The sequence below is a fragment of the Dipodomys ordii genome, unplaced genomic scaffold (genome assembly GCF_000151885.1).
Source record: "Dipodomys ordii isolate 6190 unplaced genomic scaffold, Dord_2.0 Scaffold146, whole genome shotgun sequence".
Taxonomy (NCBI): Eukaryota; Metazoa; Chordata; class Mammalia; order Rodentia; family Heteromyidae; genus Dipodomys; species Dipodomys ordii.
The window spans coordinates 3,396,302-3,419,226 of record NW_012267362.1 but is presented as its reverse complement, the minus strand read 5'-3'; the positions used below and the strand labels follow the sequence as shown (position 1 = coordinate 3,419,226).

Sequence of the window (22,925 nt, the reverse complement as noted above, 5' to 3'; positions counted from 1 at the left end):
AGGGAGGGAGAGAGGAGGGAGGGAGGGAGGGAAGAAAGAAGGAACCAAATCCTGTTTTGTCTCTTGAAGACTTATCACTAATGACCTAAAAACCTCCCATTAGCTCAACTTCCTGCTAGATTCCATTTCCTCTCATTATCAACACCTTGAGGACCAAATGTGTAACACATGGACCTCGTGGGGACATTCAAAATTTAAACAAATTCAAAGCAAATCAGATAGTGTTAGTGATTACATCCAGGTTTCTTGATCATACATATCTCTTGACTTTAAACCATGAACCTGATACATGTTCAATTAATTTTTTTTCTTTTCATTGAGGTATTCTAACCCATTTGGTGTAGATCCTCCATTTGGAATGTTTACCATACAGATAGAAAAACTGCCTGCATTAATTAGAATTTCAGTATGATTAGCAAGTCCAGAGGCCATTTTCCAGGTAGATTTTCCTAGAGGTGTTATATCTCACCTATCATTTTGCAGCTCATTGCTGTTCTTTCTATTTTCAGGCTTTTCTGTTTCTTTGCTTTAAAGCTTTTGTTTCTGCTCTGAAGTGGCACCACTGGGGTCATTGGGCAGGGCTACTAAATTCAGGTTCCTTTGGTGAGTCCACATTTACCCTCTTTTCACCCACTCTCACTTTTTTCTGCTTTCTTTGCTTTTTATTTATTTATTTATTTGGGGTTTTTTTGCCTTTAAAACTTCAATTTTCCAAGGTGTGTTAACTAAAGCAGGCCACTAAATAAGGGGAGAAGAAAACAAAGACTTTGCAAGTTGTGTTCTTCTCTTTTGGACATTATTTTATTTCTCAGAAAAAGGAGAATTAGAAGAAAAAGCTATTTCCCCCAATTCTCCATACCATACATGGGAATCTAATTCAATTTCCTTTCAAATTTTGTAGTGAAAACTAAAAGAGTAGAATAAAGTTGCTGTGGTGGGTTAGTTTTTGTTTGTTTGTTTGTTTTGTGGTTTTTTTAACAGAGGCTTTCCACTCAAACAGCTATTTATTAAGCTTGTTCTACTCTTTTCCATATGACCATTTGTGTGTGTGTGTGTGTGTGTGTGTGTGTGTGTGTTTTGGCCCTGGTAGTTGAATTCAGAACCTGTCCCTCTCACTTGTATATTTCACTCATGGCTGGTGTTCTGCCACTTGAGCCTCATTTCTACTTCTGGCTTTTACTGGTTAATTGGAGATATGATTCTCACAGAGTTTTATGAATCATAATCCTCAGATCTCAGCTTACTGAGTAGCTAGGATTACAGGCATGAGGCACTGTCATTCAGCCTATGCCATTTTTTTTAACGTGGACAAGTACAAATATTTAAGAACTATCCAAACTTTAGCTACTCTTAGCTACTCAGGAGACTGAGATCTGAGGATCGAGCTTCAAAGCCAGCCTGAGTGGAGACAAATCCATGAGACTCTTATTTCCAATTAACTGCCAAAAAGCCAAAAATTGGGTCTTTAGCTTAAGCGGTAGAGTACCAGTATTGAGTAAGAAACAAATAATGAGGGCATGAGGCTATCAATTCAAGCCTACTACTTGCCACACACACACACACACACACACACACACACACACGCACACACACACACACACACACACACACACAGTCCTAGTGTAACAAACATACTAAAATAGTTACTGAGCCACATATTTTATGGAACATGCATAATAAACATTAAGTGATGACATTACCACAAACTTGATAGAATAAAAAGCAATTGAAGACAACTGTAATTAATCACTCTAATTTGCTTTCTTCATATGTATTTATTTATTTAGTATTGGTGATTGACAGGTCATTATTCTTACTAGGATTCTTACCAATTGAGTTATAGCCTCAGTCCTTTTTGTGCTAGCCTTGAGCAATAAGCCAAGTGAGAGAACAAGGCCCTGAGTTTATCATATTTTTTAATTTAATTTTATTTTATTTGTGAACATACTGTACAGAGGGGTTACAATTACATGGGCAGGATAATGCATACATTTCTTACCAAGCATTGTGGCCTCCTCCTTTGTTTACCCTTCACATCCCTTCCCAGCCTCCCCCCTGCCCCCCCAATCCCAATCCTTCCCCTCCCCCCCTCCCCGCACCGACATTGTAAAGCTCGTTTTGGACATGACAACTTGTACTTCTCATTGTTGCAACAGGCCCACCTGTATCCTTAAGCGACTTGTTTTTTCCCGTCTAGTTTAGCATATTTTTTAGGTAGGTACTCTTCCACTTGAGTTATGCTTCTAGCTCTTTCATTTTTAGTTTGTTTTTCATATAGAGTCTCCCATTTTTACCTGGATTAGGCCTTCTCAGGTCCATCACCTCATACATTTGATAGAATTTGATCAGTATATTTGCTAGAATTTGCAAATAGTGTAGATTATCTTTTATGAGTACAGCCAGAACACTAACACTAGATCAGTTTAGGACAGACATTTCTAAATAGAATTTCTGGTGAACAAAGGCTTGCATTAGGACTGCCCTATATTTTAGTTTTCTTAATTATCGAGATGCTGGCATGCTGATGAGTTCAGCTTTGCTTCTTAAACTATTGCACACATAAATCAACTGGAGATCCTGTTAAAAATGCAGATCCTGATTTGGTAAATCTGAGGTAGGTCTGAGCTCTCTGTGATGATGCTGGCCCATAGAGTACACTTGAATTACCAGGTGTTACAGTGTAAGTGTTAATATCACAATCTAGAGTCATGTGTTCAATTCTGATGGGAAACAGTTTGCTTTGTCCTGGATTGAGGTAAAATGATATCCTAAAGCCCAGTTTTGGAGTTGATACTTGCTATCTCCTACCTGCAAGTTCTTTGACTGCTCTTGGTCGCATTTTCCACATCTGAAAACAATAGATCATCATAACTCCTTCTCAGACTGGTCATGAGGGCCACATGAAGTAAGTTTCATAAAGTATATATTACACGCCCATGTATATAATGGGTCTTGATAAGTGTTGACTTATGTGATGGTGTCATCTATCCACCACTATAATAAAATAGCTGAGGTAATTAACTTATGCAGGGTTTATTTTTACCACAGTTTTGGAGGTTGCAGGACCTATTTGAGTAATCTATTGCTTTGGGCTTCTGATGAGACAGCACATAAAGTTAGGGGTACATGGAAGAAAAACACCACTCATACCATGAACCACCAAGTGAAGAGAGAAAGAGACAGATAGTGATACAGAGACAGAGAGATGGAAGGAAAGAGGGATACAGAGACAGAGAGACAGAGGGAGAGAGGGCCATCAGGTTGAGAACACATGGAGGAGAAACACCAGACAGAAAGAGGTAAGGCCCACAAACACCTTTTGGGAACATGTCCCCAATTACCTAAGGCCCTCCCATTAGGCTCCTCCTCCTAAATGTTCTACCTCCTCTCAATAGCACCAGCATGGGGCCCAAGCCTTTCATACAAGGACTTTTGAAGAACACTTATCCAAACCATGGCTGCTTTATTTCTTCCACCTGCATTCAGTGGTAGAGTGGACACTCTGATAGTTCAGGGTAAATGCATTATCATCATTGTAGAGAAATTAAGTGTTGTTGCTCTCAGCTTCCCTATATTGTCTTGGTTAGTATGGATTAATGCATAAATGATCTGTAATTATTCTATGTGTGTTTTCCTCCTCCATACCAAAAGAGTGTATGTTCTTAGAGATTAAGCTCTTCCTTTGTAATCCTTACAGTACCTCTAAAGATGGTACACATTATCTTGTTCAGTCTCAAAAAAAGAAAACACTGTGATATACATCCATTAGTTTTCCTGATTTACAGATGAAGCCACCCAGGCTTAGCCTTACTTACAAACTGTCCTCTGCAGTGCTAAGACCAGAAACTTGGAGGGAAGTTGTAGATAATCAGAGTCAGTGCTCCATATTCTTCTCAGGTCTCTTATTTTTTGTATGCTACTCCTGGGACACAAACCCAGGGCTTGTGCACTGCCCTAGAGCTTTTTTTTTTTTTTTTGCTCAAGGCTATAACTCTACCACAGCTCCACTTCTGGCTTTTTTTGGTAGTTAATTGGAGACTTTCCTGCCCAAGCTGGCTTTGAACCATGATCCTCAGATCGCACCTTCCTGAGTAGCTAGGATTGTAGGCATGAACCAGCCTTCTTAGGTCTCTTACCTCTTTCACATAAAAGTGTATCATTTGTAATCATAAGTGGCAATCTCATGGGATTATTGTGAGGTTTGTATAGAATAATGTGTAAAATATGTGGAAAAGCTCTTAGCCAAATATCCCATGCGTGGAAATTCTCAATCAATCTCAGCTCTGTTTAGTTGTTCATTTGTTAAATTATTCATCTGTGAGATCCCAGCAGATAAGTGGCAAAGGTGGAATCTGAACTCCAGCTGTCTGGTTATAGAATCATCTCTCATGTTGTTGCAAATCTCTGTTTTAAATAATACTTTGGAGTAGGAACTAGAAGTTCATGTGTCATTGGGAAGAGGCATTATATAATTAGTCATCTGGGTAAAAAAATGGATGATATCACATTTCTAGAAGCATTTGTATGCCTAATGCCAACCCAAGGAAGGTAGGTATGTACTAGGAATTGGTACCCATCTGGTAGTGCCTAGAAAATGTCCTTTCAATGGCTATTGGAAAGGGAGCTGGTGCTTAATTCATGAAGATAAATATCTCATTAATATTAATACATCGATATCTTATTTGCTCAAATTATTGAAATCCATAAGGCCCTTCTCTGGGTTATGAACAGTCCTGATGCTAAAACTTCATTCACTTCCTAGTGAGTTCTCTCCTTCCACAAAAGTAGCCAAAACTCTGACCCACACATCAGTACACCTGGTCTCCCTTCCTGTTTTGCTTCTCAAAGAGCCAGGTTTTTCCTACGCTCAGTATCCTTATTTGAAACATTACTAATAGACTATACAGACCTCTAGCTGGCAGGAAATTCTGGCAGATAACATGCTTCCTAGAATAGATATATTAAGTTATAAAAGAAAATCCAAGCAGACTGCATGAGTTTTTCATACCTGGCAGGTGGCAAAGAACTAAATGTTGGAGCCTTTTTTTTTTTTTATAAGCAGGATTAAATTGACTCACGACAGCTGGTCACTAAAATACAGGAAGTACAGACCTGGTTGAAAACAAGAACACATTGATGTTCATTAGGTTTGCATCAGAGAATAGATCTCACTTGAAAAAAAAAACTATCTTTTAAAATCCCATGTTTGGACAGTGTCTATCAATCTACAGTTTGTCACTCACCTGTAAGCAAATCTTTAAGGGACGTGCAAGTCAATTAGTCCCATATTCCAGGTCTCAGTATGAGTTCTTCATGTATAAATAGAAGTCTAGGACATCAGACATTTAATTTGATTTAATATTTTTTCTATACCACAACTGAAGTTTGAACTCAGCACTTGGACCCTGTCCCTGAGCTTTCTTGCTTAAGCCTGGTGCATTACCACTTGGGCCATAGTTCTGCTTCCAGCTGTTCGGTGGCTGACTGGATATAATAGTCCCACAGACTTTCTTTCCATGGTTGGCTTTGTATTGTGATCTTCAGATCTCACCTTCTGAGTAGTTAGGATTAAAAGTATGAGGCATTAGCCCCATCCAGATATTTGACTTTCACAAAAACCTTTTTGGTCTCCACTGGTGCAGTTCCTCCCCTAGCTACTATGGCAATAGACATGGGGACTTGAAGGTTATGAGGATGGATAATGAATCTGTCAGAAAAGTGGGATGTTACAGTACTCTACCCTGCACCCATCACAAGGCTGGAGGTCACAACCCCAGGAATTGAGAGCAATTTCCCATCCCTGTGAAATCTATTCTCTTTCACTGGAAGAAAAGCCACTCTGACAAGGGCTCTAAATAAAGGATTTTAGCTTCTGACTGAAATGGGAGTGATGAGAATAAACCAACCTGTGGAAAATGAAAGTGAACTAATTCCAAATAATGGGTTATCAGCATTCACTCCTAGTGCTTGGCCCAAACACAGCACTGTCAAAAAGAATGAGGGAAGTGAGCTCCCAGGCAGTTCTACAGTAACAGATTTTACTGCTTAGGAAGTCAGAGTTTTAGCAGCCAAATAGGGTGGTCCACTTTGCATGAGAAGTTGAAGCTGAAAAATGTACTTTGCAGAGTCATTATGCCACACGATTGTTCTGGTTTCCCCCTCCCGTCCCTTGAGCTATATTCATTGCCTGGACCTTTCAGACTTATCTTGAGATAGACCTGGTAAATTCCCAGTTATATGCAAAATTCTCTGGAGTATAAAAATTAAATTGGGTTGACAAGATCTCACAAATTTTATAGAATGCCCTTTGCCCAATAGGAGGGTAGAAAAACATACCTATAGCATGTAGAAGTTTTCAGCATCCATCACAGAGGGCTTGATTTAATACAATACCTATTAACTCTCATTATTAGTCCATTGACCTACCAGGTATAATATAATATGCACAGGAGTCCTATCTTCAGGGAGTTTACATGTTTGCTATTCATTGGTTTGCTCATCAGATGTGTTTGGAGAACCTACTATGGGTCAAGCACCTTGACATATGCTGGGGTGTTCTAATAAATAAGGTAGACATAATGGCCACCTCCTAGCAGCTGATGAGCCAGTGAGGATGACAAGAGAATAACAAAACACAGCCTATATCGGTAGCAGAGGTGCCAGGGGCTGCATTAAGCCAAAAGTCTTTCCAGATATCTTAGAGAGTGAGAAAAGCATTCAGGTAGCTAACCATCAGATTACAAGAGAGAGAGAGAGAGAGAGGGAGGGAGGGAGAGAGAGAGTCAGGCACAGAAATGGCCAAGGTATAATATAAAAGAAGGAACTATCCAGATGAAAAACAAACAAAAAAACAGCAAAAGTGAGTGAAATGCTGGAGGCAGAAGAATTGACATATAAGATTAGCTGAGGAAGTGGCTCTGTAGCTCAGGTGGTTGAGCGCTTGCCTTGAGCTGAAGAGCTGAGGGACAGCGCCCAGGCCCCGAGTTCAAGCCCCACAAACAAAAAAATTTTTTTTTATTTTTTTTAATTTAATTTTATTTTATTTGTGAACATACTGTACAGAGGGGTTACAATTGCATGGGCAGGATAATGCGTACATTTCTTACCAAGCATTGCAGCCTCCTCCTTTGTTTACCCTTCCCATCCCTTCCCAGCCTCCCCCCTCCCCCCCATCCCAATCCCCCCTTCCCCCCCCCGCACCGACGTTGTAAAGCTCCTTCCCACAAACAAAAAATTTTAAAAAAATTAAAAAATTAAAAACAAAGATTAGCTGAAAGCAAAGTCTGAAGAAGTAACAGTAGAGCTAGGATTTATACAAGTCACCAGGAGAAGGGACAGAGGTAACATAAAGGGATTTACAAAACATATCACCACACTTGGACTCAAACAGAGAAATAGAAAATCTTGTGCAAATGGTGGTTTAGGCCAACTGTGTTGAAAAGGAATGTGATAGGAACACTAAATTTTGTTTGGAAACTCTTGCACTAATAAGGCAATAATCATCGCTCAAACTGTATGAATTTCAGAGATAACCAAGGAATGGAGCTCTGAACACTTCATGAGCAATAGAGGAGTGATAGGGTAAAAAGGGAGAGGAAAGAGTCATTTGTGGCAAACTAAGTAGAAGGTGACACAATTTACTGAAAACTCCCTGAGCCAGAAAGCACAAAAGTAGAAGCTGGTAGGGGAAAAATAAACAAGTTCCATTTTGGGAATATGGAACTGGATTTTACAGGAGGCATTTTGATAGATAAATCAGAAGTCCAAGAAAGAGATCTGTAATAGAGATACAGGCACAGGCCCTAGGAATACATTCATCAGATATTTTTTACCTAGTAATAATGGAAAGAGCAGATTTTATGGATTTTTATAAGTAACCGAACCTCTGGATCTCTTTACATATTTGAATTTCTTTTACAGTAGAAGACCATGTAAAGTGGAAAACAAGAAGACAGTCACAGACAGAATTTAAAATTTTAAAGCACAAAGACCCATAAGTGTCAATGAACAAAACCAGACACACAGAAGTAATTAAATAAACAAGAAAAGCAAAGCTCGGGCTCTAGGTAGATTTTAAGGAAGGGTTGTCATGATTGAATTTAGACTTAAATGAACAGGTGAAAAAGGAATCATTCATTGGAAGTTATCTGAGAAAAGCAATACTAAATAATTCCACTGTTCTCTTTTCCCCTCCTTTTGTTATTCAGAGAGTCATTTTCTCAGATAATACAATTGCTTCAGGATGGAAATTGCTTGTAACTCCAAGGGTGACTACAACTATGAAAGTGTTAACAGTTACAAGATTTATAATCCATTTCACAATTAATTGCTTGCATCCGTGGTCTTCACACCAGAAACCAGAATATTCTTCGGGGTCATATTGTTCATTTCCTCATTTGGAAGTTTCAACACCAGAGAGGGTGCTAAATCAATAGAAACTGCTGCTTCTATCACTTAGCCTTCAAACATCCTCCATACATATATAAAAACACCCATAAATAAAGGTGCTAATGCTTGGAAGAAGGAAGCTCTTTTAATAAACCAACTAGCACAAGTAACTATCTGTTTAAAAGACCTGCCTCATAATTAAACACTGTTTATTTAACTGCATTATTTTTTTCTTCTCATGCCTTTTAAAAGATTGTGAAATGTTAATTTACCATGGTGCTATTTATGTGTCTAAGTTAAATAGGTATTGTTTTAATGGTAGCTCTCTAGCTTATTATAATTCACAAATACACAGAAGGCAGAGTGTAACTAGAAGTATTAAAAGTGTAGTGGACCCATAAGGAGCTGAGCTACGCCACCTCCTCATTAAAGTGAGTCTCAGCTATAGTCTCAGTCATTCAGTTTTCTCCTTGTCAGCATTCCAGTTTGTATAAGAAGAACTTGGTCATTGCTATACTGCCATGGAGTATCAGCAATTAAACTTATTTCATTTTCCTACTTGAGAAAGTGTTCTGTTACTTTTCCCAACTCATGACCTCCAACCCTAAAGAAAAAACAAAAATGTAAAAACAGCACAAATATTTCTTTGTTTATTTATGAAACTTGGGTTTCTATATTTTGCCCTAGTCATTGGAAGAAAGTAAACTCATCCCCTCCTGCTCCAACACACAAATACACACACACACACACACACACACACACATATACACACACATGCAATTTCAGGTTTCAACTCTAACATATTTTTGCCCTGTCTACCCTGGCCTGGGTGCATAGATTTCCCTTGCATGGGCATTATGTCTTCCCACTTGTGGTACTCTGACCTCTGGCTCTGGTCATTCCGTCATCTTAGGTTTTACCTTTCCAGAGGAGTGGGATAAACTTGGTATGATGTAATTTATAACCCACTGCCTCAACAAATATCAAGTTGGCTTTTGCAATTTTGCCAGCAAAGACTTGGAATACAGGAATGCATTTTGTGGAAATTGCATATTCCACTGTTGCCTCTCATAGATCACAGCTTTATTCACAGACAGCAAAGGCAAAGCCTTTGCTAATGACTTCAAGTCCCTGCCACCCACAGGATTCTTATTTGCTAGGATTCTAAGCATCTTTTATTAGAGTCATTTGGCCTTTGTGATTGCCTTCTTTGTCGGGAGTGGGAAGTCAGAAGATTACTGCCTCACCTCTGCTTGGGTCAGTTGTAAGTTTTATAAAAAACACTTTCCTGACCTGAGGAAATGTCACTGTAGAGCCCAAAAAGAGAACATCCGAGTATAACTTGCCAGGTTTATAGAATAAGACTGAACAGCAAATTGTTTTAATAGTTATCTTTCTTTGTTAAAAAAAAAAGGAAAGAAAGAAAAGAAAAAAATAAAAAGTAAAACAAAATAAGAATTGCCCTAATGATTTGAAGGAGGGTAAAAAAAAAAACAAACAGCATTGCTCTTTATAAAATGAAATCACATTATGTAGATTTGACAAGGTCACCGAAGAACACCACTCAACTGGTAATAGTGTTTAGGTTGCCTGTAGGCGCACAACTGTCTAAAAAGGGCTTCAGGCTTCCCATGAGCTGACTGGTATCAAGCTCCCTCAAAGTGTATTCTGGAAGCTAGACTTGGCTTCAATATGGCAGGGAGAAAGTCCTCAGCATTCAGGCCGCAGCACATACGTGCATTTGGGGGTAGGGGGCTGTGGCAGGGCGTGTATTCCCCTAGCCTCTATCCAATCAGGAGTTTTTCCCCATGCTCAAGCACAGAGGTGAGAAAACCAATCAGGACAACTTCAGTGCTGGTACTCCAAACCAGGGAAACCATTAACAAGACTTCCTGCAGTGTATACCCAAGCCTCCAACCATTTGGACCAGGGCATGCCCTTCGAGGAAAGAGAACAGAAGACCCTATAACTAGCAGCCTATGGATACCCAGTTCTGGGACCCCCTTCTTGCACAAGGAATTCATTTCCCTGATCTTATGCTTTCAGGTAAACCTGCTCTGTCTACCTTAAACACTTCGTTGCCCTGGATTTGTTAGTAGGGAAAGAAAAGGACCATAGTAATCTCTTGTTCTCAAAAGATACTTCTTGAAAAAGATCCTCAGGGCTGAGTCTGGAAATCAACATTTTACTAAATCCCTCTGTGTGATAATTACCAAAGCATGACTCTATTTAAGAACTACAACCCCCTGAGCTAGACCATTAAGATCAACGTAAGTGACAGTGATCTCTTTGTCTTTCCTCTGCTTAGGTGCAAGTGTAATCTCCATGCCACTGTGTGTGTATATGACAACAGCAAACTGACATGTGAATGTGAGCACAACACTACAGGTCCAGACTGTGGGAAATGCAAGAAGAATTATCAGGGCCGGCCTTGGAGTCCAGGCTCCTATCTCCCAATCCCCAAAGGCACTGCAAATACCTGTGAGTAACTGCTGCTTTCCACTGTATTCTATGCATGACGATCTGGCCATTCCTTACTCTCACGATCAATTGTGATTGTACTACTCCTTCCAGTGGTTCCATTCTGTAGGAGGCAGCTGAAGTTTTAGTCCCACTCGCAAGCATGTTTTAGCACTTTGCTCACCTGTTAAATTCTAGCCTCCCTATTAAATGTAGTGGGAAATGATTTGCAAAAAAATCACAGAAAATCACAGAAGTAGTGCTTTTTTTTCCTGAGTGGAGGAAACAGGGCCTGATTATTTTCCCCCCTAAATTAACTTCTAATGAAAATAATACAGGCCTTGAGATCTCAACATCCTAACTAGCCGTAAACAACTTCCACCAACTCTTTATGTGTTTACAATCCCACATCAGCAACCCAAGAGAAAGAGTTTTGAGAAGAGAGTTACACACATACACACACACACACACACACACACACACACACTCAATTTTAGCATGAATTCAGTTAAATCACCCAGTAACATGATTGGCTTTTCCTAATCTTCCCAAGTCTTGTCCTGTCCAACATGGAAGCTTTAAGTGGAGCTTCCTCTAGATACAGAACATGCCTGCTAGCCTCTGGGTGTCACCCTAAGAAGAGTTCTTTTGTGGGTGTGCATCTGTAAAACCAGCTTTATCCCTGTTTATAGAATGCATGCGAGATCCCCCGTTACCAGTCAGCCACTGAAAACCCTGAATATCCAAAACAGAGATCAGACTTTGGCATGCTCAATAAGAAAAGTGATTATTTCCTAAATACATTTTTATGCAGTTCCATGGATAAAATGATCAGCTACCTGCCAAAGCCCAAGTTTAACCCTCTTTACAAAGCAGAGGAAAAAAAAGAGCAATGAGAAAAGAGCAGTGAGAAAGAAGAATGTCAAGGCATAGAGCACAATTGAATGAGAACTTGAAAAGCCACTGGCTCCATACAAGGCTAAGCGTGTTATCAGGCCCTTCAAAGCAGCAGCTGTGAGATGCCAAACCCAAAAACTAATATCACAGGAACCAGAGCCTTATCAAGTTAAGTGTTAAGAGTAATGGAGCAAGTAACAAGCCATGAAGTATGGGAGCATGAAGTTATGATAAAATTTCTGTGAAGGAGAATAAAAGACCTTCAACATGTTTTTTTTTTTAAAATCCCTAGTTGTAAGGGCATTTGGTTTGTGTGTATGTGTGTCTTAAAGATAAAACTGACTTCTTGCTCCTCAAATTGATACATTAAAGCTTTGTTGAACAGAAATGTTTATTTTTTTTCTCAAGGTTATCTTGTTAATGGAGAGTCCCCTGGGCTTACTTCAATGGCTGAAAGCAAAATGTGTAAACTTTGGTAAAAGATCACACCAAGTTATGTATTGCTATACCTGGTGGCTGACTACTAAAGAACCTTCCCCTTATACCTACCATTCCACCACCAACAACACCACCAACACTGTTATCAAATCTAGTCTAACATGTCCCCCCAATGAAAATGGCTCAGACTTCATCCTCAGGATGTGCTGCTGCTTTACTGGGATGGAGATGAAAGAGAACAAAGTGCGCAAACACTTGCTCACATTCTGACATCTCCTCAGGGCAGACCTACTCCACAAAGCCACCCCAGAGGCATCTGTGACAGGCTGTGACTGAAGGCATTGACTTCTATTCTAACATGACCCTGGTTCTATTCAAACCAGTGCTTCAAAGAGATTGTTTATTTCAAGACATTTTTCACTGGAAAGACTTTGTCTTAGCCAAGCTTTCTCACTGAGATGGATTTCTTGTGATGTTCTCTGTGGAAATGACTTACACCCTTAAAGCTTTGTGTTATAAAGATCACCCAGTCAATCTCTGGCTAGAGGAATGTAACCTACTTTGATTTTTCTCCTAGGTCCAAGTATTCATCTATCCTTTCATTTTTACTGGCTGTCTCTGGACTTCTGTACTTTTCCACATTCCTGTTAAAATAGGAAAGTGACAGAAAGACCCAGTGGGGGGATCAAGTCAATGTTTCAATCACCAATATAAGCAGAAATGTGATGTACAATTTTAGAAAGTATTTGAGCTACAAATGTCTTGAAGTCAACAAAATCTCTGACAGGCCAGACTATACTTTAAAATCACCCAGGAGTGGCAGTAAGCATTTCACTAGGTTAGTAAACAGGTTACAGGATCAAATCCCTATTCTTCCATTTACTAACTGTGTGACCTTGAAAAAGTAAGCAACACCCTGTTTCCCATCCTTAGTGTGAAGATAATAACAGTTCCTACCTCACTGGGATTTTGAGAGGATTGAATAAGCTAACACATGCACCATGTTTTGCATAACACCTGTCACTTAGTATTCAAAAATAATTTTCTAAATTTTTTTTCATAAAACAATCTGGTCCTTTGTTGGACCATTTTGTTACAACATTTATTTCTTGATAATTGATTACTAAGACCCTCAGTGTTGAGTATCTCCTAATTTGTGACCATTTTATATACATCGACTCTGGTTTTGTTAACTACCAGCCATCACTAGCTCCATTTCTCATGTGACAGTATTTTCATTCCTCTTGACCTAGATACATGGCCTAGAATTCCTCTAATTCATTCGGGTGGTACGTCAAGGCAAGGAGAATACATAGGACTTCCTGCACTTCTATGATTCTCTTTCCTATTGGCTTCTTTTACACACATGTGCACATGTGTACACACATCCACATATCCCCACATTACTCTAGTTGATGGATTATGAGTTACATATCTAAGAGGGAGTCTTACAATATGCCATGTCCTCATGTGAAATTTCAGACCCAAGAAGGGACAAAGGAAGTACTTTGACCTCTGGACTTTCAACATCCTCAACATCTACCTCAGTGACCCACAACTGCCACTCATATTGGATACACTTTAGAGTTCATAGGATCTCAAGCAGCCTGGATAAGGTTTGGAGAGGAAGGTTTATTACTGCCCATCTCAACAGGTTTTCAGCAGAGAAGTTGGAGAATTAACTGTGAAGATCTCCTTCTAAGGACACTCAACCCACCACAATGGGTTAACCCCGACTGAGACTTGGGAATTATTAGGCTTTGGATTTCCTACATAGGCTTCATAAGGCAGAAGAATACTTGCCACCCAATCTACATAACACACCACATTTCCTTGTACTACAAATTTGGCCCAGTTATTCTTAAGTATAACTTTCAAAGTGATGGTTTTATTCATGGGGATATTATTCAAAACTCAGTGTGTTTTCTTAGTCTTTTAAAGACATATACTTTATATCCAATTATTCTTTTTCCTCAAAGCGTATATTCTATAGGAAAATCACCTTGTATTCCTATTGGTTTCACTCTATTTGTGGTCGAATTCTGTCTTGAAGATCTTCTGAATTTTGCTTTTGCCTTCCAAGAAGGCAGCAATTCTGTCAAACTTCATGCTTAATCATGATTTTCTTACTCCCTTTGTCCAGTTCATGAATAAAATTATTAATATGTTTTCATCTTTTATGCTTGTGGAATATCCTATGACATTATGTGACGTACAGCTAAATAATCTCCATGTGGATGCCCTAACTTAGGCAAAGATAATATAATATCTACATCTCTGCTTCTCAAATGGTGTTCTTCAACCTCTTAAAAAATAATCTACGGTAAAAATGGGTTTAGAAAATTCTGTGCACTATACTCTTTGTCACATTGCCTCATTAAAAAAATTTTGAAAAGTAAGGTAACCTATTTTACTGAGCATTTCCAAAAGTTACTTATTTCATGGAACATTTAATAACTTTCTACAAAACACTCTTTTGGGAACACGCTGGTCTAAACAATTTCTTGCAGCTTAGTCTTAGGAATGTCATGAAGACGGACAAAAAGCACAGCGAGTTCAGCTGTATCCAATCTTTTCTTTTTCTCTTATGTACGCAGTCTAATATTCTTCAAAGAAGGAAAATTAAATTGATCTGACATTGACATTATTTGTTTGCTCAGAAATCCAACTTGAGTTGTTACACAATATCTTGTGCTCCTCTGAGTGATGGGAAGTAATTTGATGATTGTTCTATTATTTTCTCTGGTATTAAATTTGCATTGACCAGTTTCTGTTTTCCAAGATATACCCATGAGTGTGGCATTAACCAGACAAGCTCCTACATGTTTTGTGTATATTAGTCTATTTTAAATTTGTAACATTCTTCTTTTATTTGATAGGTATGGAATCTTATGATTGCATGGGGGGAAGATTCTTTAAGATTTCTGCACCTAGTAAAGATGAGTGGGAGGATTTAAATCCAGGTGTGTCTTGCCTTCAGAGACTACACATTACACTGCATTGCATCTCAGGTTAAATTTGAGTGACTTACTCTCTTTTCCCCATGGGGCCCAGCCTTCATTTTGACACCTGTTTAAATAACTCAGTCTTCTGCAAAGCTACTAAATGTCTAGATCTCTATTATTTCTCCATCTTCCAAACCTCCCCTGCTTTTGTCTGTTTAAATCTCATATTACCCACCCCTGCCTATTCCTTTGCTGCCAATCTATCATGTAGTTTAAGTTCTTAAAATCATTGGTTTAGTAGTAAACAGCCAATCCCAGCTTCAATCTTTACAGTGAATCCAGACTAATTTTGCAACCTGTCTATAAAGATCACAAAGTCAGCATGCTAGGTAGGAAGTTCATTCCTTCCTTCCTTTCCCCCAAGTCCCTTTTTCTTTATTTATTGAAATTCTATTCATTTTTTCGAATTCTCTTCAATGCCAACTCTTCAATGAAGCCTACCTAAGCCCACCCATGCAAACTAATTCTACTTCTTCTCCCTCTGTCTGTCTGTCTGTCTGTCTCTCTCTCTCTCAACATACAAACTGCTTAATTGTTTCAACAAAAAACTTTGATCATGACACTATTAGTGGCTACTATTGGTGTTATTACATTTTATAGGGTTCTGAATTTCATAATGAGCTTTATGTGCTTTATTATCTTAATCTTCACAAAATCCCCATGGATGCATAATGTTATGGTTTCAGTTTTTATAAAATAATGAAACATGGGCTCAGGAAGATTGAGCAAGTTGTCCTATGGTCCCACAGCTAATGAATACCAGAGAAATAGGTAAACTCAGATCTGTCTGACACGAATAGCTCAAAATTAAAAACTTACAGGCAGGACTATGTTTTATTCTTGATCTTTCAAAATATGTATGGAATATTTATATTGGTAAATGAATAAGCAATCCTAATAATCCTGTAAGGACCACATGACTATATTGGTCTCACACGAGGTTATCTTCTGGAATATAAAGCTTGACTAGCGCAGTGGCTCTAACACAAAAGACTTCCATCTTCAACATGGAGAAACCATCTGAAATCTTTCAGGACATCTAATGAGAAAAAAAAGGGTTCATTGGTGCCAATATCCTGTCCAGGCATTTAGAGGACACACTAGCTGGCTGGTACTCACAGGTCTCCCTGAGTAGCATGCACTGCTTGGTAATCTGTACACTTTCTGAGACCAACCACCAGCCTTTAAGGCTCAGCATCCTAATCTATCAGTACAGAGAGATAGAGGGTCTCCTCACAGGGCCTGGTGTAGATGAACCAAAAGTGCAAACTTATAGATACAACCAGAATACCAAGATATGCCTTCATGAGTTCAGATCTTAAATGCCTTATCTGAAGTTCATGGGACCAGTCATGATTTGGAATGCAACCCGTCTAGGATTTTAGAATGGTAATCAAGTGGCCATGTATTATGTTACCCAAAAAAATCCATAGTTAAACATCAGGCAGCTTCACTTCGTTACCCATCTTAGTATTTCTGCAACAAACAATTATTCCCACCAAGCAGGATAAGGGGAAACAAGTAATAACCTTCTGTGAGTTCCAGTTCAATTTCACCACCAAATTAGTTCAGAGTATATTCAGTTATACCTCAGGAATATTGTGGGAAAACTATTTTTTTCACATTTTTTTGAAAGAACTCGTGAAAGACTTCGGCTTGCAATAAACAGAATGGCAGTATAGAGCACTGGTTAGATGAGCCAAAATCTGGAACCTGTACGTGTAGATTCAAATTTCCATTTTCTTCTCAATGAACTCAGAAAATCTTAAACAAGTTATTCATCCTCATGCACATTAACATCTCTGCTCTGTAAAATCAGCCTGACTTATATACCTCATAGACTGGCTCTAAAATGTCAATAAATGACCACAAAGGAGACAAACGGACACTGTCAGGAACCCCGTAAGAACACAGTGCAATTAGTCGCTATGATCATTATGTTTTTACTAAGATCCAGCACATGATCAGCAAGTTCTCCCCCACTGGAGACAGTTACATGGAATGATAAGTTGTAGCCGAATTCCTGTTTACTCATCCATAATATGAAATAGCTGTTACAGCATTAAAAATATCGCAGTCCTTCTGACCTGTGTATTCTCTTTCTTGCAATTAAGCCAAAGGGTACAGCCAGATAATCATCAGAAGGTTGCTTGGTGAGCAGAGGATCAAGAAATTTGAATGGCTTTCATCACACTGAGACAACTTGACACATCCATTCTTCCACAGGGTCAGACATCTTGAATACCAACAGAGCACTGATGGCCCAAATGTTTGCGGAAAACACTCTCTCCTAAGACCTTGTGGAAAGAGCGCTGCCAACCTGTGTCTCTGGACAAACCATTGTCTAGGCTTCCACTTTGGCTCAGCTCATTCTTCCATTCCTCAATTATTGTTGATATAGTAAGTCAAATTGATGTCTTTTCTGTCAAGTCTTTATATATGCTCAAGTCCCAGAGCCCTTTTATGAGCCAAAAAAAAAAAAGAAGAAGAAGAAGAGACAGGAACTCTCTCTGTCTTGATCATTTCTATAATGATTTCACAGCATAATTTTGTTTCTTTTCTTTCCTTTTTTGTCTTCCATGGGGCCTGCACTCTGGGCCTGGGCACTGTCCCTTAGCTCTTCAGCTGAAGGCTAGTGCCCTACCATTTGAGCCTCGGCCCCACTTCCAGCTTTTTCTGCTTATGTGGTCCTGAGGAATAGAACCCAGGGCCTCATACAGGCAAGGCAAACACTCTACCACTGAGTCACCTTCCCAGCCCCCACAGCATAATTTTGTAAAGGCAATCTTATTTTCCTCCCTAGAAAACAATTTACCCTACCTCCTGACCACAGCAGTTTGGACCAGAGATTGAAGCCTGGAAGGACATTAGAAGTAATTCCCTTGGAATACAAATAAGCCTATAAAATCTATTCTTATCATTACCTTCCAATTCTCCACCTGGACTTTCTGAAGTTAGAGCTTCTAATTGTTGTAGTCAGGCTATAAGAAGAAAAACCTGCCTACTTGGTTTGTTTTTTCAGAACATCTATCAAAACTGTGGTGATTTCCTTTCCTTTAATTTTGGAATATGTTGAATCTGTATCCCTTCTGCTTCCCTCCTGATGAAAAGCTGCAAAAAAAAAAAACTGCCACTGATTCTCAGAGTGAGAGCTTGTAGCACTGCATTAATCTACTTCTGAAGATCTGAGCATGTATTTCCTGAGATGTCGATCATGTTGACTTCCTGAAGCTTAATTATACACTTTTTGGCTATTCTCTTGATGGGAAAGAGGTCGTTAGTAAAAAAAAAAATACTTTTCAAAAGACTACAAAAAAAATCACATTATGGCATCTATAATTCTACCAGGTACTCATCTCCTTAATTTCAGCAGGATTCTGTCAAAATAAACATTAAAATAAATGTGGAAATGGGAGGGGCTGATTGAGGAAGGAATAACCACCAGTAACAAAGTGAGCATCCTCTTACCTTCATATTCTCTTAGCCCATGATGGCATAATGGCCCATTGGCTTATTTAACCAAGTATGTATTTCTCTACTGAAGTGACATTTTTCATTGCAGAAACAACATTAGTATTATAATCATGCCCTCTGTACATCATAGCCTTCTATTAAAGTACATGCACCATAAGCTTCCTTTATTTGGGTCAAATTTAGCCATGCCACAAGCATTCCATATCCTGGCATGCAGAAATCATATGCTCCCAAGCAGAATATGAAGGTGTCAACTTGGACAAGGAACTTCCTGCCCTTTATACCTGCTCTGTAAGGTGAAAAGTTGAATAGCCTTTTTAGATCTCTAATTAACACTCTTTGAGCATTACCTTGTTTATCTCTCTTTTGCCTTTCTTCTTTTCTATCCACTGCCTTTATTTTATGCCGAATCCACTATCCTTTTGCAAGCATTTTGAGGTGCTTCCAAAGGTAGATTTAGGTAAATAGAGCCTAAATTTCCAATTCTTCACTAGATCCCCTCAAAATAAAAAACGTTCAGTTTCATATCTAATTTCATATTTAAATGTGATATACCGAAAAGGGTATGTGAAATGTTAATTTGCCCAGAGGTGAGACTTAGAGGGACAAAAAACAAATAGAAATAAGGGTATCAATAAAGAGAAAGGTCTGAGAAAAGAAGTAGAAGGAAAACAAGGCAGGCATTCAATGCTTGAAAATTCCCCCAGTGAGCATCAAGATGGCTTACGCTACTGAGTCCCATTGAAAGAATAGCCATGATCTGTTCATGGCATAGCTCTTGCTGCTGTCAGAAGAGCAACTTGTATTCAAAGACAATGAAAGTACTAATTAATTGTGAACTGCATCATAGTGGAACACTGTATAGAGGACACTATCATACGATGATCAAAAGGATTGTTTACACAATGATAGAAAACGTCCGGAAAACAAATGAACTTTTGTTCCAATAAACTTTGTGAAGCTCTTCATATCAGGTATCAGCCAGGATAGCTACAGAGACAGAAAAGACAAGACATGAAGCTTGTCCCCTTGGTACACTTAGACAATCACAAATATATTGATAAATCCAATGTAAAAATATTCCCAGAGAACTTTGAGATGACAAAAAGAGAGAGCTAATTCCTATCAGGAATCTCAAGAAAAAAGGGAAGACAAATTATGAACTCAGTTTTAAAGACAAACATAGTCTTCACATAATAGTTTTTACCTCACAGGGAATGTTGAAAACATTGGCCAACATCATGTGTCCACACAATCTTCCTGGGAACAACCTCTGATTTATTCATATCACTTAGGGTTCCAGTCTCTGTTGTGTCATAGAATCACATGCACTGATTCATTCTTGACAGATGCTAGACATACCCAACTTTCATGAAATGAATTGCCCCATTTTATTTCCAGGCCTTACATGTTGATAGGCTTTGTCATGGCTTACTTGTTGGTTTTGTGTGTGTCCTGCTACTAGGTCTTGATGCTTTTTTACTCAAGGCTAGCAAACTACCATTTGAGTCACACCTCCCCTTGCAGCTTTTTTTAGTGGTTATTTGGAGATGAGTCTCCTGGATTTCTGCCTGGTCAGGCTTCAAACCATGATCTCTAGATCTCAGACTTCTGAGTAGCTAGGATTACAGGCGTGAGTAATGAGTTTACTTAACTCCTCATTGTCTGTACAGAACCAAAAGCAAAATGCTTGGACATTAAAGTAGGAACCATTAGGGAGAAATGGCACCTGGAAATATACTAATGGACATTCCTTGGTGTTCAGATATTTCTGGCTTTAAATATCTTTATTCAAATGAGCAGTCTGAATATCTTTTTCTAAGCAATTCCCCTCTTACAGCAGTGGAATAGAAAGTGACTCATCTATCAGTACCTCAAAAAATTGTAAGCTGCACATGGAAGAAGAATCTTCATTTTAAGCATCCAATGTGAGGGAATAACATCATCATGAAAAACATAGGAACTCAGAATAGCCTTGTTTGGCACAGCGTATACACCTTCCTTCACTTGTATCCCCAAAGGGCTAGAAATATTTCTGCATTTTTCTAAGGTATTCAGTTGCAGCAAGTACTGCAAGAGCTTTTCAAGTTTGTTTCCCATTATATCTGGCCAAATACTTGGAGAACCTTACCTTGCATTATGCATGACCCTCTGATTCCAAGTAAGTTTTGGAAACAAGAGTTTGCTCCTGCCACCTTAGCTTTTAGTCTCTTTGACAGATTGCAACAGGGAAGTGGGGTTTGTTTTTGCAATGGAGAAGGATTTTCGATCATGGTAAAATCTGGAGTTTATACAAATTATAATGGTGCCCTCCTACCTCACTCAGCACGGAATTTGCAAAAGAGAAAAAATAAAGATCCAGTACCACTTCAATGTCACTCTGTGGCAAAGAGAATCCACCAAAGTGGCAGGTCAGGAATCTAGCTGCCCTCTGCTGAAATTACGCTCAACTTTAAATTCAGCTCTTGGAAGAAAATTGAAATATGGAAATTTAGTTTTTGAGCTTGGGTCGATCAGAGATCAACACTTCAACTGCAGTAATAGAAACTCAAAGCAGGTTAAAAACCAAGAGGTTTAATGACACTCAATTGTGAAATTGAGGTCTCATTCCTTCCTCTTTCAAGGTTTATAAAGATCATTTGTAGGTCTTTATTGCTCATTCTGCCCCTCCTCACTCAGGCTTAGGAAACTATCTTTTGGTTTTAAAGACTACACAGCTAGAAATCCCTGAACAAGGTACAATAATCAGTTACACTATGCAGAGGGCAGTTGTTCCAAGATAAATATCAAAATAGAAGCTTAATGATTCTTACAGTTACCACCTGTTAGAACACTCCTGTGATGTGGAGAGCACATATGAACAACTCATTAACAGTTGTCATTTATTGGCATCAGTCCATGTGTCAGACAGGCTCATGGATTATCTTGCTCAATCCTCATAGCAGTAGGAGACACTGACACCTTTCTGGATGAAGAAACAGGCTTAAGGAAAGTTTCAAACATGCCTAAAAATCACCTCACTCCTCAGTAGTGGCAAATCAAGACCTTCACTCAAGTCTTTCTGCTCCTCATCTTATGTCATCCCTCATACTAGCACTCACATTTAATAACAAGGTGATAAATCTCTGGCTTTTCATTAACACCATGGTGCTTGAGGGATAATTGGTGGCAATAATAATAATAATATATTCTTTGTTATCATAACATGTTATATATCTATCCTTTCTTTTTTATTATATTCTTATTACCTTTATGTGGTTATACAAGTCAACATGTCAGGTTTTAAGTACAATGTATCTTGATCTATAGCATTTTTTTCATTTTTCATCTTCATCCCTCCCAGTTCTACCCATCCTTTCAATTTTCCTACTTTTGTAAGGTATTAAGACTGCATTCTCCCCTCCTTCCTCTCTTCGTTTGTTTACTCCTCCCCTAGAACTCATATACATAGCATCCTCAAATACCACCTTCCTGGTACTCATTTTGTTACAGAGTAAGTTAGTTTTTCAAAAGAATTATGCCATTGAATCTTCCCCTGAATATAGCCTGCTTTCATGGATATGTTTACAGCCAGTATATACAATCATGTATACATTTACATGTATATTTGTAAATTAGATCTGACTTCCACTGAGTAGTTTCTAAGGACCCATTCATATAATCTTCACAACTACTCAAAGAAGTAGGAAACTTCTCCAGCACCACTGAGGGCATAAGCAACTTCTCCAAGGTCACACAGATGGTGGGAACTTAAGAGTTGGATCTATGCTTCAAATTCAGACAGCTGGCTCCTGAGCCTTTCCTCTTAACCATAGTGCTATGCAATAGTGCTTGACTAGGAGTTTAAATCTGAATACAGACTAAATTCACATCTACATTTACACCAATTCAGGGCACATCCTGAAATGGCTCAACTACCTTAGCACAACTTATGAATTAAAGTGAAAGCTAAAAAAAAAATCGATGAAGTTCGTGATCAATATGAACAACCTAATGTATTCTTGAATTATTCTGCTCAATTAAGTTTCTATTACAGAGTTTAATCCACATATTTGACAAGTAAAACAGGAATAAAAATGATGGTTATGTGAAATTAATCAACATGCCAAATGACTTTCGACAGCTAACTCATGCACCTCCAAATATATTTTTAAAAATCTATTCCTGCAAATGTTTTGTCTGTGCGCATAGGTACACAATGATATTTGGTATTCTGTGCCCAGAATATAAATCTAATTTAATATCTGTTCAGAACCACATAAA

General features: G+C 38.6%; 1 protein-coding gene across 6 annotated transcripts in view; it reads left to right on the top strand.

Moving 5' to 3' along the window:
* Nucleotides 1-22,925, top strand: part of Ntng1 (netrin G1) — a 335,480-nt gene that overhangs the window by 234,307 nt on the left and 78,248 nt on the right. For all 6 annotated transcript variants that reach the window (XM_013031871.1, XM_013031868.1, XM_013031867.1 and 3 more), the window contains exon 3: nucleotides 10,697-10,869. In XM_013031871.1, the coding sequence (XP_012887325.1) occupies nucleotides 10,697-10,869 (173 nt within the window). The remainder of the gene's footprint in view (nucleotides 1-10,696; nucleotides 10,870-22,925) is intronic.